The sequence below is a fragment of the Barbus barbus genome (genome assembly GCF_936440315.1).
Source record: "Barbus barbus genome assembly, chromosome: 48".
Taxonomy (NCBI): domain Eukaryota; kingdom Metazoa; phylum Chordata; class Actinopteri; order Cypriniformes; family Cyprinidae; genus Barbus; species Barbus barbus.
Window position 1 is genome coordinate 4098657 of NC_136726.1, and position 23888 is coordinate 4122544.

The window sequence follows — 23888 nt, forward strand, 5'->3', positions numbered from 1 at the left end:
AAGATAGTAAAACCTGAATCCACCGTTATCATTTTATTTAAAAAGTGCAAAAACGCACAAAATATTTATAAAAATATAGCATAAAAATATTTCATTTATACAAAACCTTTTTTTTATAAAAACACAAATCTGGTTTAAGCTTGTGGGGATTCTCCAGAAGTCTGTTTTTTATACAAACAGTATATTTTATATTTCTACACCTAACCCTCTGATGCACTGAGAAGAGATCCAGGCAGACGAAGTGTTTCAGTAGAAGTGTAGTTTATTAAAAATCAATTAGGCCAAATATATCAACTTAGAAGAGAGTGTTTAATACCAAGAAAAATGAACCGAGCAACATCTGTGCATAAGAAAAAAAACTATGCATAAAGAATGAGTTTCCAACATCCTGTCCAACATAAAGGGAACAAGGTGTACTTATGTCAGACATAAAAGACAAATGCAATACGTCACTGGAATATGAGCATCTAACATTAGGTATTAAAACAGACAGATATGAAAAATAAATGCAGTACCTGTGCACTAAATGTACGAATAACTGCATTAACATTAAACTATAAATTGATCCGGAATAAGATCATGACATGATATCGAATACATAGATGATAAATTAATATATAATTCTGTATTTTAGACGCCACCCTCAAAAGAAAACTATCTGCATTTTCACTTTTCAAAAGTCTATTTATCTTGTTTACCGAAGACCTCAATCTAGAACAAGGGTGACACGAATTGGTGTGTGTTCACAAGTTTCCATAAAAATATAATAACATATATTGAAATGCTCTTTTCAAAGATGTGGGTGGCTCTTAAAAGAGCCGTTGTGTGTTTCTGATAACACGGACGTGTTTATCCTCCGAAGCCGTACAGAGTGCGTCCCTGTCGTTTCAGAGCGTACACGACGTCCATGGCGGTGACGGTCTTTCTCTTGGCGTGCTCGGTGTAGGTAACGGCATCGCGGATCACGTTCTCCAGGAACACCTTCAGCACACCGCGGGTCTCCTCGTAGATCAGACCGGAGATACGCTTGACTCCGCCGCGGCGAGCGAGACGACGGATGGCGGGTTTGGTGATGCCCTGGATGTTATCCCGCAGAACCTTCCGGTGCCGCTTAGCGCCTCCTTTCCCGAGTCCTTTACCGCCTTTACCTCTTCCAGACATTGTGACAGATCCTCAAGCTTTTAAGATGTATAATTTGTGGAAACTATAGGTGTGCGACAAGAGCTTTATAGTAGTCTACAGGACCTTGGTGAAACACAAGAAGGCGGAGCTCTTTCTCTCTCTCTCTCTCTCTCTCTCTCTCTCTCAATTCAATTCAATTCAATTAAATTCAAATAGCTTTATTGGCATGACAAAAATACATTTTGAATTGTCAAAGCATTAAGAAAGACAACAAAGAAAATGGTTTACATGAACATTTGCATTAGAGCTTCTGAACATTTATATATTATAACTAATATGTAATATATAACTAATATGGAAATGTCATTAACACACACAGATACATGTAGAAAAAAAAAGAAAAGAAAAAAAAAACACTGAAATACAGAAAGTCGTGTAGTAACTACTGGACTGAGAATTGGAGCATTATGCAGATGTTTATTGGCTGTTTGTTTCTGGATTGTGGTTGTCTCTCAGGTGATGCACCATGCTACACATTTTACAGCAATAATTGCACATTTGGCTTTTTCGCCAAGAATGAAACAAAGTTTTTCGGTTGGGCTACAAATGTTAAATTGGGGAAATATATGATTAATTTTGGGGTAAAAGTGATCTCTAATGTTTTAGTATTTTGGGCACTCTGTGAGGAAGTGCAGCCATGTTTCGATCTCTCCCAGACTGCAGTGGGAGCAGATTCTCTCCTCACGGGAGAGCCATATCTATCTGCGCCGGCCCGTTTCTACGGCCAGACTGTGCTCGCTGAGTCTGTACATCATCAGTGTTTTCCTTTGTTTCACATCAGTCAGTGTGCTCAGGTAGCTTGCCATGGTGTACTCTCGATTTAGTGCAGAATAACATTCTAATTTGTGTTAGTTTTTAATGGTGTTTGTCCAATGGGTGATGTACTTGTGTTTATCTGTGTTGATGATCTGTGTGGGCCTAATGGTTGAGAGTGTGTGTGAGTCCTGAGTCAGTCTCAGCACCAGCTGAAGTAGGGGACTCTTGGTAGGTTTCAGGGCTTTATAATGGTATGTGCTGGGGTCGCTTGTCTTTTGGTGTTTCCTGAATTTCAGGGCTCTTTTTTGGATGTTTAGTAGGAGAGGGTATTGGCTTAATTCTGCCTGCATCTATTGTTTGGTGTTTCTTTGGACTTTGAGTATTCTTTTACAGAAGTCTAGATGTAGCGTTTCAATTGGATGTTTTTCCCAATTTACAAAGTCAAATTTTATAGATGGACCTCACACCTCACTGCCCTGAACAATTGAGCGCTTCGTCTTGTATTTAAAGGAGCCGCAAAGGAAACAAGCAGGTTGATCTTGTGTAGACTGACCACAAGTAGGGTATAAGTTAACCTCATGAAATATTTTAATTGTGAAAGCAAGAAATTGATGGATAGAAAGAACTTAATTATAGTTACGTGTTTGCTAACGAAATAAACCAATAAAAGCCATTTGTGTGGTGTGTTTTTGTGTTCATGGTTAAGTCTAATTTCAACATGCAGTTTATAGGAGACGTTTACTAGCTTAGGTTTTTAATTAATATTAACATTAATTTGTGCACAGCCTACATTCCAAACTGTCCTGGTTGAAGTGTAGCCTAAATGCAATTGGTCAAATCTGTGTTGTTTTGAGCAAATGAATTGCATTTCCACTGAAAAACAAGCGTTCTAGCGTGAAAATGCTTGGGAACTAATGTGGTCGGAACCAAAGTTTACAGGACCGTGTTCTCTGGAACCCTCTCAAGCGGAGGACTTCTACATTCCTATTGATTGCCGCCCAACCGCGTCATACCTCATTACCATAAAGTTGACCTGACTTCAACTCTCCTCGACGCTCTCACCGTCCAAGATGTGCCGCGCCGCTCTCGCCGGAGCTCGCCGCCAGCTCACATTGAAAATGAATGACATCCGGCCACTTTGACGCTCTCGCCGGCGGCGGTGGGAAAGCACGGTTACCAGTTTAGGTGATTTTTAGGCTGAGGTTAGGGTGACCAGACGTCCCGAAAAATTTGGGACAGTCCCGAAATCTAAGCTGCTGTCCCGAATCCCGAATCCCGCTCTAATTGTCCCGAAAATTATACTGAAGCAAAATCTTAAATAGTTATTGTCTGATAAAACATAAAAAACTGTCCGTGGAGCGAGGTTGAGTCATCCTGCAGCCTGGCAACCAGCCAATCCTATTTGACATTTACTCAAGGCGTTGTGTTTGAATTTAAATGGGGAGTCATCTCAATTATCACCAGTAAAGTATGGAGTACCACAAGGATCTGTCCTAGGTCCTCTGCTATTTTCAATATACATGTTGCCTCTTGGTAATATTATTAGAAAATACGGGATTAGTTTTCATTGTTATGCTGATGATACTCAACTATATATCTCAACAAGACCAGATGAAACTTCTCAACTATCTAAGCTAATAGATTGTGTAAAAAAATTAAAAGATTGGATGACCAATAATTTCCTCCTATTAAATTCAGATAAGACAGAGCTATTACTTATTGGACCAAAAAACATTACACAGAATCTCTTGGATTACACTTTGCAACTAGACGGATGTACTGTTACGTCCTCTAAAGTCAAAAATCTGGGTGTTATATTAGACAGCAACTTGTCCTTTGAAAATCATATTTCCCATGTTACAAAAACAGCATTCTTCCATCTTAGAAACATTGCCAAGCTTCGAAACATGCTACCTGTTTCTGATGCAGAAAAGCTAGTTCATGCATTCATGACCTCAAGACTGGACTATTGTAATGCACTGCTAGTTGGTTGTCCTGCATCTTCAATAAACAAGCTACAGATAGTCCAAAATGCAGCGGCTAGAGTTCTTACCAGATCAAGAAAATATGATCATATTACTCCAATTTTACAGTCTCTGCACTGGCTACTGTAAGGCTCGTTTATTGGTCCAATGGAGGTTTCCAATAAAACGAGGAAGGTTTCTCTGCGTATTGCTTGTCTTTCCTTTTAGCAACACAATCAAGATTAAATGCAATATATTTCTTTCACATGTAATAACTCGTTGTTTCATCTGACTCCATAAATGAAAGGGTTTTAATGATATCTGTGCATCATTAAAGTGAACGAATGTTTGATTGTTCTGTTAAGCTCTGATTATACTTTACCCGCTTAGATCAGGAAACTATATCGCTTCGAGTTCCTCACCAGGTCTCCGGCACAATTTTGTCAGTTCCAATGACCCAAAACAGAGGTATTTGGCTAAATATCTGAGATTTGCCGTATTCCCACGTGCACAATCGAAGATATTTAATACTTAGCCCCCTTGGCTGCCCCTCAGGAACTTAATTCAATCGTTTACTTTAGTAGAGTCTTCCTTTTGGCCACCATTTAAGAACATTAGTCGATCAACTTTACCTTTCTTCAAAATGGCTTTGTCTGGCCAAGCTCGTGGCTTTTCCCACGTAAACTTATCTAAAGTAACATTAAATTAGAACAGAGGTCATCGACGCATTCAGATCTAGGCTGATCAAACAGCATCTGCTGATTCTAGACAGAAACTTACTCGTCTCCTCATCCAAGCACACGTGAATTTAGGTATTGGGTATTAGTCGTCACTAATCCCTGACGCAAACTTGTGGAAATATACGAATCCGACAATCTACTTGGGAAAACAAATCTCAGAGTCGGTCAGAATACAATCAAACGTTTACAATTTATTGATCAGGTAATGAAGCAATAATTCAAAATCCAATTCATAAGAATAAAATCATCAGTTGAACATGTCATAACAACAATTCAGAAATAGAGGAATTTGTAGAAATTATTACCTGTCAACACAACTACACACAGCATTTGTGTGGGAAGTCAGCTTACAGACTCCCTGAACTTTTCTGCACCTTTTCCTTATATACCCAGCTAATTCAATATTCTTACCAAATGGTGGCGTTTGTCATTATAATTACAGTTTGGTTCCCTGTTGAGGGATTCACGCTGTGAGATCAGAATTTGTACTTGAATGGGTTCTTGTTTTACATACAGGAGGTATCTGAATGGGGGATCTGGGGAGGGAAACACCTTTTCAAGAGACACATCACTTTTCTCATATTTTATAACTTCTTTTAGCTTTTCATTATGGTTGGGAGAATGAGACCATTTTACCAGGCGCACAGAGACACTTTAAATGATATCAAACACGTATAGTTACTTATTGTGCATACATAGCATTGCATAGGTTTCAGTGTATTTTATGTGAGGAGGAGGAGGGGGGTGAAGGGGAGATAGTGTGTGAAGTGTGAGTTGCACTGTGGGCTGCATCTCCGAAGTTCCTTTTACATATGCAGGAGATAGTTCAAGTGTTAATTTTCAGGAGAGCCTTTTGTTTCGTCGAGGGGTAAATCAGACATATTGGCACCAGCCTTACACTACCTATTCAGTTCCGTATCATTTACAAAATATTATTACTTGCCTATAAGGCCCTAAATGGTTTAGCTCCTGCGTACCTAACTTGTCTTCTACCACGCTACAATCCAACCCGCTCCCTAAGGTCACAAAACTCTGGACTTTTGGTAGTACCTAGGATAGCAAAGTCCACTAAAGGAGGTAGAGCTTTTTCACATTTGGCTCCCAAACTCTGGAATAGCCTTCCTGATAACGTTCGGGGTTCAGACACACTCTAGCTGTTTAAATCTAGATTAAAGACACCTCTCTTTGGCCAGTCAATCACATAATGCATCTTATAATCTTGTACTGCAGTTATATCTGCTCAAATGTACATTTATTATTATTCTTTAGCTTGGGTTGAACAAATCATTTTTGCTTAGATGGAACAGCAGCTACGCTAATTATGTCTCTATTTGTTTCTTTGTTTCTGTCACAGGATTAACATCGCATGATAGGAATTACATAAGCTTCAGTCTGGATCCAAACCTTAAATGATCTGAGATGACCAAACACCTGAGAAAAGATAATACCAACCCCTCAGAGGACCCCAGAGGATGCCAACGCTCAGACAACATACAGAATTACCAAATTTTGCCATACATTAAATATATTAAGGTTCTGCAATATATACATATATTGTGGAAACTTAAATTCCTGTAGAGCTGCTGTGCAACGATTTGTATCGTAAAAAGCGCTATACAAATAAACTTGAACTTGAATTCAGTTGTATTTTGAGTGTGTGTGCCTGCGCGTGCTTGTGTGTATATGCACATACATACATTGATTTTTATTTGTATTGTTATTATTATTATGTCAAATGTAATCAGGATTAAATATCTGAAGTACAGTTACATTTAATGTGTTTTAAGTTCAAAACACAAAGCATCATATAAATAAAATACTAAAAAACGAACAATAATATAAAATATACAATAAATAAACAATTTAATGAGGTGTAAAAATATTATTAAATAAAGACGGCTATGTTTGTTTTTACTCCATAATACAAATAATGCATTTTTATCCTAATTACAACGAAAAGGGTTTATTTGAACAGTTATTAAATAAATGTAAATATTTTAAATAAAATGCACAGGTTTTAGAGTTTGCCGCTAGAGTGAGCTGATGTGTGTAGTTCACGCAAAGTAATTTAAGTACTGTTTCTCAACGATTTTATTTATTATTATTATTTTATCATCACAATTCAGTCAGTTGAAGTTTGTGTGTTCGTTCTCAAGAAATAATGTTAAAAGATTTGCCACAAGCTGAAGCTTTCCTCTGTCACGCTGGAAACTGAAAGACGCTTTGCGATTGGTTAACGCGTCATCGAGTTCACCTCTGATTGGTCGAGCTAATTTCAGGTTAATCATCAGTTTGTGCTGCTGAGGATAAGTTGTCTGAAATGTTTCTGCGTTCGCTGCCAAACTCCAGTACATTTTCTGTTTACCACATTATCACCCTGTACACAATTATATGAGGTAAGCTTAACCTCCTTCCTCTTTCATGACAGCATTATTGAAATCTTCAGTGTGGTTGTTCTCTTGTTTTAGAGCTGTGTTAGCAATAGCAAGTCTCAGTTAGCACTCGTATTGTCATTGTTTATATTCTGCGTCATCGAAACGTGTCTGTATACACAAAGACTCACAAATAAACAAATATCTTTGTTGCTCAATCATTTATCCCATGCAGTCTGTGTTGTATTAGGTTTTGCATATGGCTAGTTAGCTTCGGTTGCTATTTCCATGGTCTGTCATGAAATACAGCATGTTTTATTTCGCGTAACCATATTAAAAGACAAATTATATGTGACATGAATCAGCGTCAGGCTCAGATGAGGATTTCAGACTGAACCTTTCATATGTCATATACATAAATATGTCCATGTAGATGCTACAAATATGTTCAGCTTTGAGTCTTCTGATGTAATTTTTCATTGAATTGTGTTTAGTTTTGTCAAATATTATCAGAATTTCTAGAGTATGGATTGTAACGAATATTAGTGTTTATAATGAATGCAGTATTTATGATTGAACATAAGGACTTAATAGTCGTATTGATTTGCAACGAGGCACGTGATTGTTATGAACATCGCCTGATATTTTCATTTTGCAGCTTGCTGTTTTACTGTGAAGCAACATTATTTAATTATTATTTAAACAACAATTTAAAAGTTTTGAGTGAAAATTATCTAATAAATATACAGGGTGTTAGTGTGGATAGTTGAAAAATGGACACCGATACTTTGGGACACCAGTATTTTGGGTTGAAATGTGTATATAAATCTGAAAATATTTTAGAGAAAATAAAGTCTTAACTGGTCTCTTCTCACCATGTTTGGATTTTTTTTTATTTGACTTGATGGTCTACGACAGGGGTATCCGGAGGACCACCGTCCTGCAGAATTCAGCTCCAACCACAATCAAATGCAACTGAACCAGCTAATTAATCTTTAGGAGTGCTAGATCTTTCCAGGCAAGTGTGTTGGAGCCACACAACTGCAGAACAGTGGCCCTCCAGGAGCTAAGTTTGACACGTGTGATGTAGGAGCCACAGGTCCATTAGGTTTATTTATTTAAGTTCTAGGCCATATAGTGACTTGTTCGGTGGAGTCCATGGGACTGTAGTCACTTGATAATTGAGAGAGAGATAGTTTGGAGTGTCATGTGCCTAATCTTTATTTGTATTAGGAGCATATACACACGGAACTAGAGAGGTCCAAAGATAGAGCCCTGTGGGACTTTGCATGTCATTGAGGTTCACACAATTACAGCAGGGAAAGCTATTATAAAGGGATAATTCATCCAGACATGAAATGTAATTTATTCACCTTTGTCTCAATCCAAACTTACATGACACTCTGCAGAACACAAAAAAACTTTTGATAAAATGTACAAATGGTACAATTTGGATGCAGTCTGCTTCTATGGACAAAACACTGAGACTTTTCTCAAATTAGCCTAATCTAATTTTACATTACACAGGCAAAAGAAAGTCATACAGAGTTGAAACGACATGAGGATTGATAAAATTATTGACAGAATTTTGACAACAATTTCCACATTTTACTTAGATTGTTCAAATTTATTTATTTATTTGTAATTTTGTGTTTGTTGCAGTGCAGCCAAATGACCTTTGAGGGCAGTAAAATCACGTCATATCATGTTACGGCAGTTTCAGTTTTGTCATTTTAAATTAAATAGATGATTTTGTTTGGATCACTTGTGGCCTGGTATTGGGCCAAGCTAATAGTTCAATCATTGTATTTGGAAAAGCATGTCCCATTGCCAGTGTATTGCTGGACAACATGGTCGACTGAACTCAAGGATCACAGGAGTGTGGTTCCCCCTCAACCCAGTTTGTTATGGCCTGGAGGAACAGATCACATGGCAAATTTCACATTCTTCAGGGTTTCAGCAGACAGTCATCTGGGAAATCTTCCCATGATTCCCAGAATGAGGGGTGGAGGCCTGACTCTGGAATATTATCAGACTTGGCCTTGACCTCTCAGAGCGGCCATGTGATTATTTAATCTTAGCCTGGACACCCTAAGCCTCTTCATCTTCATGGCTCTCCTCTTCCTTATCCATCATTTGAAGGGTTTGAAGATTAAATTATTCCTTCTGTCGCAAAGTCTCTTTAACCACCATAAATATGTGAGTAAGACTTTGGCAACTATTGTGTGCTTTTACCTATTGTTTGATTACAACTTCAAGTTCATTTCTAGGTTATTGATGCTCTTCTTGGTCTTGAAGACTTTTTTGGGGGGGGATACGGTATGTCTCGGACGTGTTCTTAACAGGTTTTGTGATGTAAAGTCTACAGTCTTTTTGGTCAGAATGCACAAGATGCATTTTAAGGAAGTGAGCAGAATAGACTGTATTTATTTCCCACTCAGAACATAGTGGGGAATTCCTGCAGTGAGATGCTAAACCAAAGACTAGCTCAAAAATACAACTGAGCGAAAATATTTTAGATGCAATGAAGACTAATTTCAAACTGAGGTAGAAACATGTGTTGTGGCTTAAAAGGTTAATGTCTTCTTCCTCATTATCCGTCTGAATAAAGTTTATTGTAGAGTGCTTGGTCTACTCATGGTCTCTCTGCCTCTATTTACGTGGATACGGTCATGTTGACTGTACGTTGTTTTGTACGTGTTTTGAAGTTAATTTCATTTTGATGCCCTAATGAAATTCATCTGATGGGTCAGAAATTGAAAGAAGAGAGAGCAAGGAAGAGAGCGCTTTTTTGTCTCTGTTTGTAGAGAAATGTGCGTGCATGACCAAAGGGTTGCTTGTCTCTGTAAAACTCACTGGCACAATGCAGCTGTCATCTGACTGATCGCTAGGGTGTTTTTTGAAGCATTATGTCATTACTAAGATGTATGTAATACTAGCAGCTCTGATCATGTGACTAAAAGTGTAAATCGTATTGGTTGGCCTGTTTGCTTCGCAGTGTAATGGAACAATAAAGAAAACACTTTTTTTTTTTTTTTTCGTGATAAACTCGCACTTCTGACTTTTTTTGTTGTTGTTCTGACGAGTTTGTGTCTCGTAATCCAAAAAGTCTGAATTGCGAGATGTAAAGTTGCAATTGTAAGAAAGTCTTTTTTTTTTCTCAGAATCATGCAATGCTGACTTTTTTTGAGATTTAAAACAAGTCAATTACGAGATGTGAATTTACAGTTGCAAAAGAGTTATTTTTATTTATTTCTTCAACCTTTTTTTAATTTAGTGGTGGAAACAGGCTTCAATATAGATTAGAACATCTCTCCATTAAAAATAAATAAATAAAAATGCAAAGAAAGAAACAAACAAAACAATGTTTTGGATGGTCTGAACAGATGCATGAATATCTATTCTTTTAAATTATTACATTTTTAAATTATTTTATTGCGCCACATTTTTTTAACTAAATATTCATCTTGGTCTTAATACTTATGAATAGGGGTCTGTTCAGATCACTATACATAAGTGTGAACGATCTTAAAAGTCAAGGTCATGCTTGTTTTGGCAAAAACCATTTAATATTTGAAAAAGAGTTTATAATGGAAAAATAAAACAGCTTTTTAAAGTTCAAAATGCAATCAGGAGAGAAAACATAAGCTGGGCAAAAATGGTTAGTAATGCTAATCCACTTTAGTTCAACCCCCACATCCTTTGACAAAATTCCTTTTCGCCATATTTTCAGGTCTTTCTTTCTCTTTATTCATTTATTTTTGTCCCCTCCTGTCTCTCTAAGGAACTGGAGTGTGGGACACATATGGCTGTGTATGATGAGAATATCCTGAAGAACCCTTTTTACCAGGCCCTGGAAAAACACCGACCGGATCTGTGCAGCAGGACGGCAGAACTCCATGGCATTGTGAGTCTCTCTTCCACATTTCTCATGTTGGTATTTTTAAGTTTTATTTAATGGCAATACTGTTTTAACTCCTACTCATTTACAGCTTTCAGACAGGGCAAAAGTGAATGTTGTTTGTTGGCGACTGAAACGAAGAACTGATTTATTTGTGGAACATAATTAGTCATGTATTAATTCATGCGACTGTGGTCTGTTCACGTGGTCAGAAAGAGATTCTGTGTGTATGATTGTTTTATGTTAGGAGATGTTATCAGATGTCACAGAACAGTTAGGTTCTGTGATCCAAGTAATTATATCAATATTATGCTTGTGGTTTATTTTCAAACTCTCGGATTTAACAAAAATTCTTACACTTTACCTAAAATATTACCATATAACACATGTTCTGTTGTTCTGGATATCAGCACAATTGTTTGTGTGATATTGCTTTTATGCATCAATTCAATAATCAAGTAAATTTTTAGCTACTTACATTTTACAAGTTAAAGTAACTTTTTTGTTTTCCTGTTTGTCATGATAACATTTAATGTCCCCAACAATCTCAACTGTTTTTTTGTTTGTTTGTTTTTTCAAGAAATTTAAAAAAGCTCACAAGTAAGTTGTGTACACTCACCTAAAGGATTATTAGGAACACCATACTAATACTGTGTTTGACCCCCTTTCGCCTTCAGAACTGCCTTAATTCTACGTGGCATTGATTCAACAAGGTGCTGAAAGCATTCTTTAGAAATGTTGGCCCATATTGATAGGTTAGCATCTTGCAGTTGATGGAGATTTGTGGGATGCACATCCAGGCCACGAAGCTCCCGTTCCACCACATCCCAAAGATGCTCTATTGGGTTGAGATCTGGTGACTGTGGGGGCCATTTTAGTACAGTGAACTCATTGTCATGTTCAAGAAGCCAATTTGAAATGATTCGAGCTTTGTGACATGGTGCATTATCCTGCTGGAAGTAGCCATCAGAGGATGGGTACATGATGGTCATAAAGGGATGGACATGGTCAGAAACAATGCTCAGGTAGGCCGTGGCATTTAAACGATGCCCAATTGGCACTAAGGGGCCTAAAGTGTGCCAAGAAAACATCCCCCACACCATTACACCACCACCACCAGCCTGCACAGTGGTAACAAGGCATGATGGATCCATGTTCTCATTCTGTTTACGACAAATTCTGACTCTACCATCTGAATGTCTCAACAGAAATCGAGACTCATCAGACCAGGCAACATTTTTCCAGTCTTCAACCGTCCAATTTTGGTGAGCTCGTGCAAATTGTAGCCTCTTTTTCCTATTTGTAGTGGAGATGAGTGGTACCCGGTGGGGTCTTCTGCTGTTGTAGCCCATCCGCCTCAAGGTTGTGCGTGTTGTGGCTTCACAAATGCTTTGCTGCATACCTCGGTTGTAACGAGTGGTTATTTCAGTCAAAGTTGCTCTTCTATCAGCTTGAATCAGTCGGCCCATTCTCCTCTGACCTCTAGCATCAACAAGGCATTTTCGCCCACAGGACTGCCGCATACTGGATGTTTTTTCCCTTTTCACATCATTCTTTGTAAACCCTAGAAATGTTTGTGCGTGAAAATCCCAGTAACTGAGCAGATTGTGAAATACTCAGACCGGCCCGCCTGGCACCAACAACCATGCCACGCTCAAAATTGCTTAAATCACCTTTCTTTCCCATTCTGACATTCAGTTTGGCGTTCAGGAGATTGTCTTGACCAGGACCACACCCCTAAATGCATTGAAGCAACTGCCATGTGATTGGTTGATTAGATAATTGCATTAATGAGAAATTGAACAGGTGTTCCTAATAATCCTTTAGGTGAGTGTATTTTATGTTTTAGAACAAAACATTATATTGAGCTTGTGTTCAGTTGAGCTTCTATAATTCCAGGCTTTTAGAAAATATATCATCAATCATATGTCTATTTGCTTTTTGTGACAGCTGCTCCAGTCACGTGATATTAACTCAAATCTGATTGGACAGCCAGTTTCATCCCAGAGCGATGGGGAAAAAATTCGACACACATGAGAAAAAAAAAATCTTCGCTTTTTCTTGCCCCTAATGATCGCGCCTGGTGTGAATGGCCCCATTAGGGATCTATTGTTTTGATTCAAAAGCGTCATCGCACTGAACATTCGTGCCAATTTATTGCGTTGGGTGTAAAAAGGCCTTAATACTGTGTAATTGAAGTCAATTGCTTAACACCCATAAACTGCTTCCAGTTAGACTACTTACTTACTTACTTTTGTCATTTAGCAGACGCTTTTGTCCAAAGCGACTTACAAATAAGAAAAAGTAACTAAAACTAAAAAGTTACAACTCTATAAATACTATCTACCCACATATTTAAGAAAATAAAGAAATTAAATAAAATTAACACATGCATATAACAACAACATTTCAATAATAAACATATCAATGGAAAAATTAAATAAAAAGCTACTACTATCCCTTGCCGGTGTCCCTGCCCGGTGGAGTCGCACGGTAGAACTAAAGAACAATATTTCTTGAATTGAATAGACTTTAGTCAGGGTAGATTTTACATGAATGAAAATGAGACTTGGGAGTAGACTTTAGTCTTTTCCATTTGCATTCAATGAATAAAGCTCCTAGATCACATGGAGTTTTTTTTTTCTACTGAAAGTATTCTGGAACAATGTTATGTCAGCTGAACAACTGGAATATTGTTAAACAACAGTACAATTCATTGAACCCACTGTACTCAGCCTTGTTTTTATTCCTGACAAAAATGAGGCACTACCCTGGCACTACCCTGACTAAAGTCTATCAATATTAACAAATATTTACTATTTATTGAACGTTGGAGTCTCATTTTGGTTGCCGTTATATCAAAGAGTGATAAAACACTATTACGTTTTGATATAATTTACTCACCTAAATACATATTTGTTGTTCTAAATCAATATGCCTTTGTCTTCTGTGAACTCAAAAGAAACATTTAGTTACAATATATCAAAAAACAGGATAAAACACACCAGAAAAGAAGTTCACATGACCAGGGAGCTGTATTTCAAAGCTTCGCAAGGAAGGAAGAGTGCAGTTACACCTTTGCACGGTGAAATTCCGAAGGTGAAATGCAAGGACCTTCATAGCACGCAACATTTAGAAGTTGTTGCGGTAAAGGAGACATATTATGCCCCTTTTTACAATATCTAATATAAGTCTCAGGTGTCCCCAGAATATATTGTGGCGGGAGGAGCAAACGACAGACACAGTGGGCATGGCGTCAAGCCTCGGAGAGGTTTTTATTAAACAAAATTATTAAAATAAAGTGTCCAAAGGGGGAAAAGTGTCCAAAATAAACAGGGATCTGGTGTCCTCGTTGTGCTGCGGGGCTTGTGAAGGAGGGCAGTGTTCAGGAGGGAAGGGTCCAGGTAAGGGGCGGAGTCCGGTGGCCGCACGCGCTCCCCTCGTGGTCCGGGGCGCGAGGAGCGGCGGCTTCAGCTCGCGGCTTCGTCCTCTGCTGGCCGCGGCACTTCTGGGGGACTCTACGGCCCGCCTCCTGGCCCGTCGGCCGTATCACGAGTGCGGCGTCATCTGGACTGCGGGTCCGGTGGCTCGCGTCTCTGGCGGCGGCAGGAAATCCCTCAACGCTCCCTTCCTGGACCCACGAGGACACCAGCGTGCATGCACGGGGGAAGAGACCGGTCTCTCGAGGAGAGGCGCGCTCGGCATTTAACGGCGGCGTTGATGAGGCTCTATTCACATCAGGTACGCCTCATCACACGCCGCCAGCCCTGGCTGTTTCAGCGCCCCTCCTCACACACCCACTCCCGTCGGGAGCCTGGTGAAGGGCGGCGAATACGGGACGGGGTGGTGATGATAGAAAGGGGGGAGGCAGCCGACTCGTCACAATATCTATGAAGTTTCAGCTCAAAATACCCCACAAATCATTTATTATAGAATTTTGAAAATGCCTAATTTGAGTGGAAGCAGAAACACTGTTTTCGTGCCTGTCTCTTTAAATGCAAATGAGCTGCTGCTCCCTTTTCCAGAGCTGTGCCATTACAGCTCGTACCTGCTAAAAACTTCTGTTTTGGTTCTGATTATAATGTTCATCACGCTGAAATCATGCACTTTAAAGCATATTAGTTTAAACTTTTATAATATACCTTTTCTGAGCCCGTACACCTGAAGCGCGCACACTAAAAAGCCTGTCTAACAGCACCTGATTACTCAACTAAGTTATCTTTTGAGCTAATACTGTCAAAACACACAATATTAACATATTGACTCAGTTGGTTATGTCTAAAATGAAAGTAAACAGTTGAGAGAAAAATGGATGCATGCCTGTATATTAGATGCGTGAAAGTCTTAAAGGGACAGCACTGAACATGCTGCCGACTGTCATTAAAGGGATAGTTCACCCTAAAATTTTATTTCTGTCATTATTTACTCACTCACATGTTGTCCCAAACCTGTATTAATTTATCTTGTACTGAACACAAAAGAAGATATTTTAAAGAACGTGGGTAAACAAACAGGTGCTGGTCCACATTAACTACCTCATCTTAGCTGTAGGTAGGTTTTTGTCCCAATAAAGTGGCGTCGGTTCATCAATTAAAATTTATGATAATTTGCACTCAATATGTTATTGCATAATGTTTTATAATGTACTGAAGTATAAATCTGCCACCTAACTACTATTTACACACCTGTTGCTAAAGAAAATGCTGCTATTTTAGTGTAAACAGAATGTACCATTATTTGCACTTAGTGTAACTAGAATATATAACTTTTTCCAATTAGTGTAACTGCCAAAAATATCATTGTTCAGTTAAAGACAGCTCATTCAGTTCAGTCATATATTCTATGTAAAGTTATTCAATTATGAAATGAGTTCAATTGGGCAATATAGCATTGTTTACTAATATGAAGCCTTATTAACAAGCCTTTGTAAAAATAATAGTTAGCACATTTGTTTGTAAGGTAACAACCTTGACAGCTGTGCTGAATTAATGTTTGTGTTTGTTAATGTGACAATTAAGCATACTACTCCAGTGTTTCCGCTACATTCATTCTGCCGTGGCGGCCCGCCACACCAAAAATCATCCCCGCCACGGCTGAAGCTTTTCAGTGACGTCACTCGATTCATTTACAGTCTGGTAATTTATAGTGGAGGAGACGTTAGTCACACACTAATTATTAGTGTTTATTATAATAATTATTATATTATAATATAATATAGCGCAAACTTAAGTGTAATCATAGTAGTGGTGTACGTTATGTGTAACGATTCGATTCAACCTCCAACACAGTAGTTGTGAAACTGATCGCAGTTGATCCGTGGTCCATACGGACCAGACCTCAAGGTTCGGTTCGCATGTGATTAACAGACTAATTGCAAAAATTAACCATCATAGAGTGAACGTTTATCATTTGTATGTGTTTTATCTTGCCAATTTACACATTCAAGTGATTTTAAGCCATTCCAGCGCAAGACGAGGCGAATAGAACGTATTTCACTGTCCGTGTGCTGATTTCTTTGGCCACAGCTGCCGGACACGGCGCCCGCGCACAGATTTTTAAGCGCGCGCGAACACAGAGTTCATTCTTCATTCGCATTTCCTTGTGTTGGAACAGACGCATACATACAGAATTATGTGAAAATGGACGTCTCAACAATCATTCTCGATAACGCAGTCACTTATCCTCAGTGAACGAAAACAAGTTAGAAAGAAATAGCATGTGTATCATTATATTGGATCCGTGCATTCGGTCTTAAAGGGACAGCTGCCTATAAACACATGTGACAGAAGAAAAGGGGCATGGTCCACGGGAAAATCATTGTGTCATTGTGACCCCCCCCGGTGGAAATACAGCCTGCCGCCACAGCTGGACAAAATCCTAGAGGAAACACTGTACTCTGAAACATTTCTTGCTTATTGTATACTGTTTCACACACTGTTCTTTAAAAAAAACAGTAGGCAGTATGCACTGTGTACTGGACAGTAAGCTAGTATGCCATTTCGAACACAGCCAATGTGAAGTGAAGTGACATACTGCCAAGTATGGCGACCCATACTCAGAATTCGTGCTCTGCATTTAACCCATCCAGCGTGCACACACACACACACACCGTGAACATACACCCAGAGCAGTGGGCAGTCATTTATGCTGCGGCGCCCAGGGAGCAGTTGGGGGTTCAGTGCCTTGCTCAAGGGCACCTCAGTCGTGGTATTGAGGTGGAGAGAGCGCTGGACATTCACTCCCCCCACCTACAATCCTTGCCGGACCTGATACTCGAACCCGCAACCTTTGGATTACGAGTCCGACTCTCTAACCATTAGGCCACGACTTCCCTACAATGTCACGCAATGTCACATTTACCTCAAAAAAACATATTCGGTGACCATAAACGTATTAGTCAGATAGAAAAATAAACTGTAGGGAGGGGCATTTTGCTAAATATATGCACCATATATCATATTAATTTACTCATTGAAGAACTAAATAACTACATGATTAATTTATTCAAACATAAATTAAACTAAGTTTTTATGACAGCCACCATTGTTTATATTTCAAAAAAAGAATTGAAGTAGAAATATTAAGTAACTAAATTTGTTTTAAAAAATTGTGTAATTTTAACAAATCAATTTCAAGTCAATTTCAACCTTCAATATTATAGTGATGTAGTACCAACTGACTCTCATTTTACAGCATTAGTTGAGAGATTTTTTTTCCTTGAAAATTTGGCATGTACTGTACCTGATATATATCCAAAATTATTTATATTGATTCGAATCGAATCAAATTGGTAATCGAATCGTGAGCTTGTGAATGAGAAATGTGCCCTATTTTTTTAGTAACTGCACTTATTAATGCAAAACAATAGTAATTTGATCATATTATCATATATATATATATATATATATATATATATATATATATATATATACTCCATGCCCAAGAGGGTTAAGGCAGTGCTGGAAAATAATGGTGGCCACAAAAAATATTGACACTTTGGGCCAAATTTGGACATTTTCACTTAGGAGTTTACTCACTTTTGTGGCCAGCGGTTTAGACATTAATGGCTGTGTGTTGAGTTATTTTGAGGGGACAGCAAATTTACACTGTTATACAAGCTGTACATTTACAACTATTTACTTTCATTTTAGAGATAACCAACTCAGTCTGTATGTAAACCTTGTGTGTTTTGACAGAATTAGCGCAAAATATAACTTAGTTGAGTAATCAGGCGCTCGCGCTGTTAGACAGGCGTTTTAGTGCGCGTGCTTCAGGTGTATGCGCTCAGAAAAAGCGCACGTCAGACCAGCGCGCCAATTAAACATTTAACCAGCAAGGCTTGTGTGCAAATAATGTACTTTTGCGATCGCAAATAAGTGCAGTGTCCTGTCAGAGTAACTCTACTGCTGTATAGTAGAGACGGAGGCGCCAGAACTGTATTTGATATAATGTGTTCTGTAGCACGATACTACGATATTTCTTAAAAAGCAGATCGTGGAGACATTTTTATCGTCCACGATCAAAAATCGTCATATCGCACACCCCTAGATCCATGGTTTCATGTTCTTTACGCCAAATTCTGACCATCTACCATCTGAATGTCGCAGCAGAAATCGAGACTCATCAGACCAGGCAACGTTTTTTTTCAATCTTCTGTTGTCCAATTTTGGTGAGCCTGTCCAAATTTTAGCCTCTGTTTCCTGTTCTTAGCTGACAGGAGCGGCACCCGGTGTGGTCTTCTGCTGCTGTAGCCCATCTGCTTCAGGGTTCGACGTGTTGTGTGTTCAGAGATGGTATTCTGCATACCTTGGTTGTAACGAGTGGTTATTTGAGTTACTGTTGCCTCTCTATCATCTCTAACCAGTCTGCCCATTCTCCTCTGACCTCTGACATCAACAAGGCATTTTCGTCCACACAACTGCTGCTCACTGGATATTTTCTCTTTTTCGGACTATTCTCTGTAAACCCTAGAGATGGTTGTGCGTGAAAATCCCAGTAGATGAGCAGTTTTTGAAATACTCAGACCAGCCCGTCTGGCACCAACAACCATTCCACGTTCAAAGTCACTTAAATCCCCTTTCTTCCCCATTCTGATGCTCGGTTTGAACTTCAGCAAGTCGTCTTCACCACATCTAGATGTCTAAATGAGTTGCTGCCATGTGATTGGCTGATTAGCACTTTGTGTTACCAAGCAATTGAACAGGTGTACTTAATAAAGTGAGTGTATATTATGGTGTATATTAGGTGATGTGTATATTAGGGATGTAACGGTTCACAAAATTCACAGTTCGGTTAGATATGACACAGTGATGTCACAGTTCGGTACGTTTTCGATACAGGAGGCGGGGTAGTCGGTTATGTCGCAATGTTGGAAATATTTCTGCTTTAAACCATGAAGGCGAGCCAATGGATATCACACAAGCACGCGTTTGCACCAGGATTTGCACACGTGCAAACTATGTGCAAGATTTGTGCCGGTGAACGTCTCAATCTGTCAAATGACTTTAAGAAGAAAGTGAAAGTAAAAATGGAATGGCCTAATAAAAATAAGAATGTAACAGGCCTACATTAATTGGAAATGCCAAATCCTCTTAAGATTGCCAATAATTGATGTTTTTGACAATATCTCTGGCTATCGTCGATACAAGATCACTGTCTGCCCCGCGACCTCCCTTTGCTCCCAATGCCTGTTACGTCGTTTGGGCTACGTTGTTGAGCGCAGTGGCACTGATATTTCACACACTTTACACAGCTTTAATTTTCCAAACGTAATAGGATTAGTCCAACGAATCGTTCGGTTTGTAATGCGTACCGAACCGAAAGCGAAAAGTACCAAACGGTTCAATACCAATACGAGTATCATTACACCCCTAAATATATATATATATATATATATATATATATATATATATATATATATATATATATATATATATATATATATATATATATATATATATATATATATATATAAATATATATAAATATATATAAATAAATAAATTAATAAAAAACTGCACATTGTAATCTCTATGAGTTAAGTCTTTATTATCAACGCATTTGTCAGTAATACAGTCAAAATGGGGAAAATATGTGAATGATTGCATTGCATTTAAGGTGTGGCTCTAAATCTTCTGCTTGTGGTCCCAAAAATGTTCAATCAGGGGCTACAGAGCTCCTTGTAAAAATAGTTAGTCTGGAGCCCTGCATCCTTAAACTAAGTTAGGATTTTTTGCTACCTAGGCTGGATTTGTTATGTAGGCTGCTATTTATTGTGTGATATTTGTTTTAGATTCTGGTGCCGTGTTGTGGAAGTTTACCAGCGGGCTCTTTTACAGCATCTCAGTTCGATGGATACGTGCTTCAGCCTGCCGAACAGGGTTACCAGACGCTAGATGGAAAGGTGTGTAATCTCTCAGAAGTTCTATCATCAAAATTGAATTTCTGGATGCTGTCTGTAACTTGAACCGCTGTTTTGTGTGACATATCTTCCAGGAAGTGTCTATAGACAATAACCAGGTCCGGCTGGGTGCAGGGTTTCCCAATCCCACCTCTGTCCCCATCCTGTTTGAAGAGACGTTCTACAATGAGAAGGAGCAGGCCTATAGCATACTGTGCATCGCACGGCCCTTTGATGCTGAACACAGCCCTGGTAATTTGACAGTAATTGAATGCAATGACTGATCTGCATCAAAAATTCAGATTAACAATCAAAAGATTTAGTGATTTATTGACATCTTGTTGCAACATGCATGGTTAGGTTGAGGTGGAATAATGCAAATGTATTGTTTAACTCAAAACTAATGTTTTGATTTTTTTTCTCTTTCTTCAACTTTTGCAGAGGAGTTGAGTACCGTTTCTGCTCCGTACTGTCTGAAGAATATCGAGGATGTGAGGGAATTCTTGGGCCGCCATGCTGAAAAACTGGAAAAGTTTGTGGCCGCCTTTTGCCGCTCCTTTAAGGAACAAGAGAGGAAGGGCCTTCGACATCAAATAGTGAGACAAACTCTTTACATCATTTCTTGCTTTTATCCACATTAATGTTAATCAGAGCCTGATGACATAGATTACTCATTAAGAGAAGTTGAGTCTTATCGTAATCATTATTCGAAACCATCATAATGGGAATTTTCGTTTAGCATTACATCATAAAAAATAGATTTTTTTAGAACACATTTTTAGACTGTTTGTGGCTTATTACCAAAATGTTTGAATTATTTGGATGGGCTTAATAGGCTGGATATTGATACAGATTTTTAAACTCTATTCAAGTGTGATTCACAAGCTCCTGATTAGATTTTGATTCATTTTGATTGGATTCTGATCAGTTTATTTAAGTAATACACGACTTGATGCTGCCCAGGCAGAAGCTCCAAGAGTTTACGTTGAATTAAAAGCCAGATACAGTTTGTTGTATAACTATAACAGTTACAGTATCTCACAGAAGTGAGTACACCTCTCACATTTTTATAAATATTTTATTATATATTTTCATGTGACAACACTGAAGAAATGACACTTTGCTACAATGTAAAGTAGTGAGTGTACAGCTTGTATAAAAGTGTAAATTTGCTGTCCCCTCAAAATAACTCAACACACAGCCATTAAGGTCTAAACCGCTGGCCACAAAAGTGAGTACACCCCCAAGTGAAAATGTCCAAATTGGGCCCAATTAGCCATTTTCTCTCCCCGGTGTCATGTGACTCATTAGTGTCACAAGGTCTCAGGTGTGAATGGGGAGCAGATGTGTTAAATTTGGTGTTATCACTGTCACTCTCTCATACTGGTCACTGGAAGTTCAACATGGCACCTCATGGCAAAGAACTCTCTGAGGATCTGAAAAAAATAATTGTTGCATTACATAAAGAGGGCGTAGGCTATAAGAAGATTGCCAAGACCCTGAAACTGAGCTGCAGCATGGTGGCCAAGACCATACAGCGGTTTAACAGGACCAGTTCCACTCAGAACAGGCCTTGCCATGATCGACCAAAGAAGTTGAGTGCACATGCTCAGAGTTGATAAACAGGAAAGTGGGTCCAGCTGAATTGAAATGATCATTTGTTAGATTGGTATAATAAAGGTTATTATACCGCGGCAGCGGTCGCGGCAGTCGTCGTGTGAAGCCCTCCTAGTGTGAAGACCAAAGAGTGTAAAGACCATCGACTCTACCGTGCGACTCCACCGGGCAGGGACACCGGCAAGGGATAGTAGTAGCTTTTTATTTAATTTTTTCATTGATATGTTTATTATTGAAATGTTGTTGTTATATGCATGTGTTAATTTTATTTAATTTCTTTATTTTCTTAAATATGTGGGTAGATAGTATTTATAGAGTTGTAACTTTTTAGTTTTAGTTACTTTTTCTTATTTGTAAGTCGCTTTGGACAAAAGCGTCTGCTAAATGACAAAAGTAAAAAAGTAAAGAGTGTAAAGACCATCGACTCTACCGTGCGACTCCACCGGGCAGGGACACCGGCAAGGGATAGTAGTAGCTTTTTATTTAATTTTTTCATTGATATGTTTATTATTGAAATGTTGTTGTTATATGCATGTGTTAATTTTATTTAATTTCTTTATTTTCTTAAATATGTGGGTAGATAGTATTTATAGAGTTGTAACTTTTTAGTTTTAGTTACTTTTTCTTATTTGTAAGTCGCTTTGGACAAAAGCGTCTGCTAAATGACAAAAGTAAAAAAGTAAAGAGTGTAAAGACCATCGACTCTACCGTGCGACTCCACCGGGCAGGGACACCGGCAAGGGATAGTAGTAGCTTTTTATTTAATTTTTTCATTGATATGTTTATTATTGAAATGTTGTTGTTATATGCATGTGTTAATTTTATTTAATTTCTTTATTTTCTTAAATATGTGGGTAGATAGTATTTATAGAGTTGTAACTTTTTAGTTTTAGTTACTTTTTCTTATTTGTAAGTCGCTTTGGACAAAAGCGTCTGCTAAATGACAAAAGTAAAAAAGTAAAGAGTGTAAAGACCATCGACTCTACCGTGCGACTCCACCGGGCAGGGACACCGGCAAGGGATAGTAGTAGCTTTTTATTTAATTTTTTCATTGATATGTTTATTATTGAAATGTTGTTGTTATATGCATGTGTTAATTTTATTTAATTTCTTTATTTTCTTAAATATGTGGGTAGATAGTATTTATAGAGTTGTAACTTTTTAGTTTTAGTTACTTTTTCTTATTTGTAAGTCGCTTTGGACAAAAGCGTCTGCTAAATGACAAAAGTAAAAAAGTAAAAGTAAAAGTAAGTCATATCCAGAGGTTGTGTTTGGGAAATGGACGTATCAGTGCTGCCACCATTGCTGCAGAGGTTGAAGGGGTGGGGGGTCAGCCTGTCAGTGCTCAAACCATACGCCGCACACTGCATCAAATTGGTCTGCATGGCTGTCGTCCCAGAAGGAAGCCTCTTCTAAGATGATCCACAAGAAAGCCCGCAAACAGTTTGCTGAAGACAAGCAGACTAAGGACATGGATTACTGGAACCATGTCCTGCGGTCTGATGAGACCAAGATAAACTTATTTGGTTCAGACGGTGTCAAGCATGTGTGGCAGCAACCAGGTGAGGAGTACAAAGACAAGTGTGTCTTGCCAGTCAAGCATGGTGGTGGGAGTGTCATGGTCTGGGGCTGCATGAGTGCTGCCGGCACTAGGGAGCTACAGTTCATTGAGGGAACCATGAATGCCAACATGTACTGTGACATACTGAAGCAGAGACTGGGCCGCAGGGCAGTATTCCAACATGATACCGACCCCAAACACACCTCCAAGATGACCACTGCCTTGCTAAAGAAGCTGAGGGTAAAGGTGATGGACTGGCCAAGCATGTCTCCAGACCTAAACCCTATTGAGCATCTGTGGGGCATCCTCAAACGGAAGGTGGAGGAGCGCAAGGTCTCTAACATCCACCAGCTCCGTGATGTCGTCATGGAGGAGTGGAAGAGGACTCCAATGGC

General features: G+C 38.7%; 2 protein-coding genes across 5 annotated transcripts in view; one reads left to right on the forward strand and one right to left on the reverse strand.

Moving 5' to 3' along the window:
- Positions 1-23888, forward strand: part of LOC306866503 (ankyrin repeat domain-containing protein 27-like) — a 74354-nt gene that overhangs the window by 20304 nt on the left and 30162 nt on the right. For 2 of the 4 annotated variants that reach the window (XM_079411747.1, XM_079411746.1), the window contains exons 1-5: positions 6948-7038; positions 10799-10921; positions 20208-20318; positions 20411-20567; positions 20757-20911. In XM_079411747.1, the coding sequence (XP_079267873.1) occupies positions 10820-10921; positions 20208-20318; positions 20411-20567; positions 20757-20911 (525 nt within the window). In that variant the 5' untranslated portion in view covers positions 6948-7038; positions 10799-10819. Of the gene's footprint in view, positions 1-6947; positions 7039-10798; positions 10922-20207; positions 20319-20410; positions 20568-20756; positions 20912-23888 lie in introns of those variants that run through there. The other 2 variants (XM_079411748.1, XM_079411745.1) reach the window with 1 other exon arrangement.
- Positions 830-1161, reverse strand: LOC306866522 (histone H4; the record flags this gene model as incomplete). The annotated part of the gene is made up of 1 exon (XM_079411773.1): positions 830-1161. The coding sequence occupies one exon, from the start codon at positions 1159-1161 to the stop codon at positions 850-852; it is 312 nt and encodes a 103-aa protein (XP_079267899.1). The 3' UTR covers positions 830-849.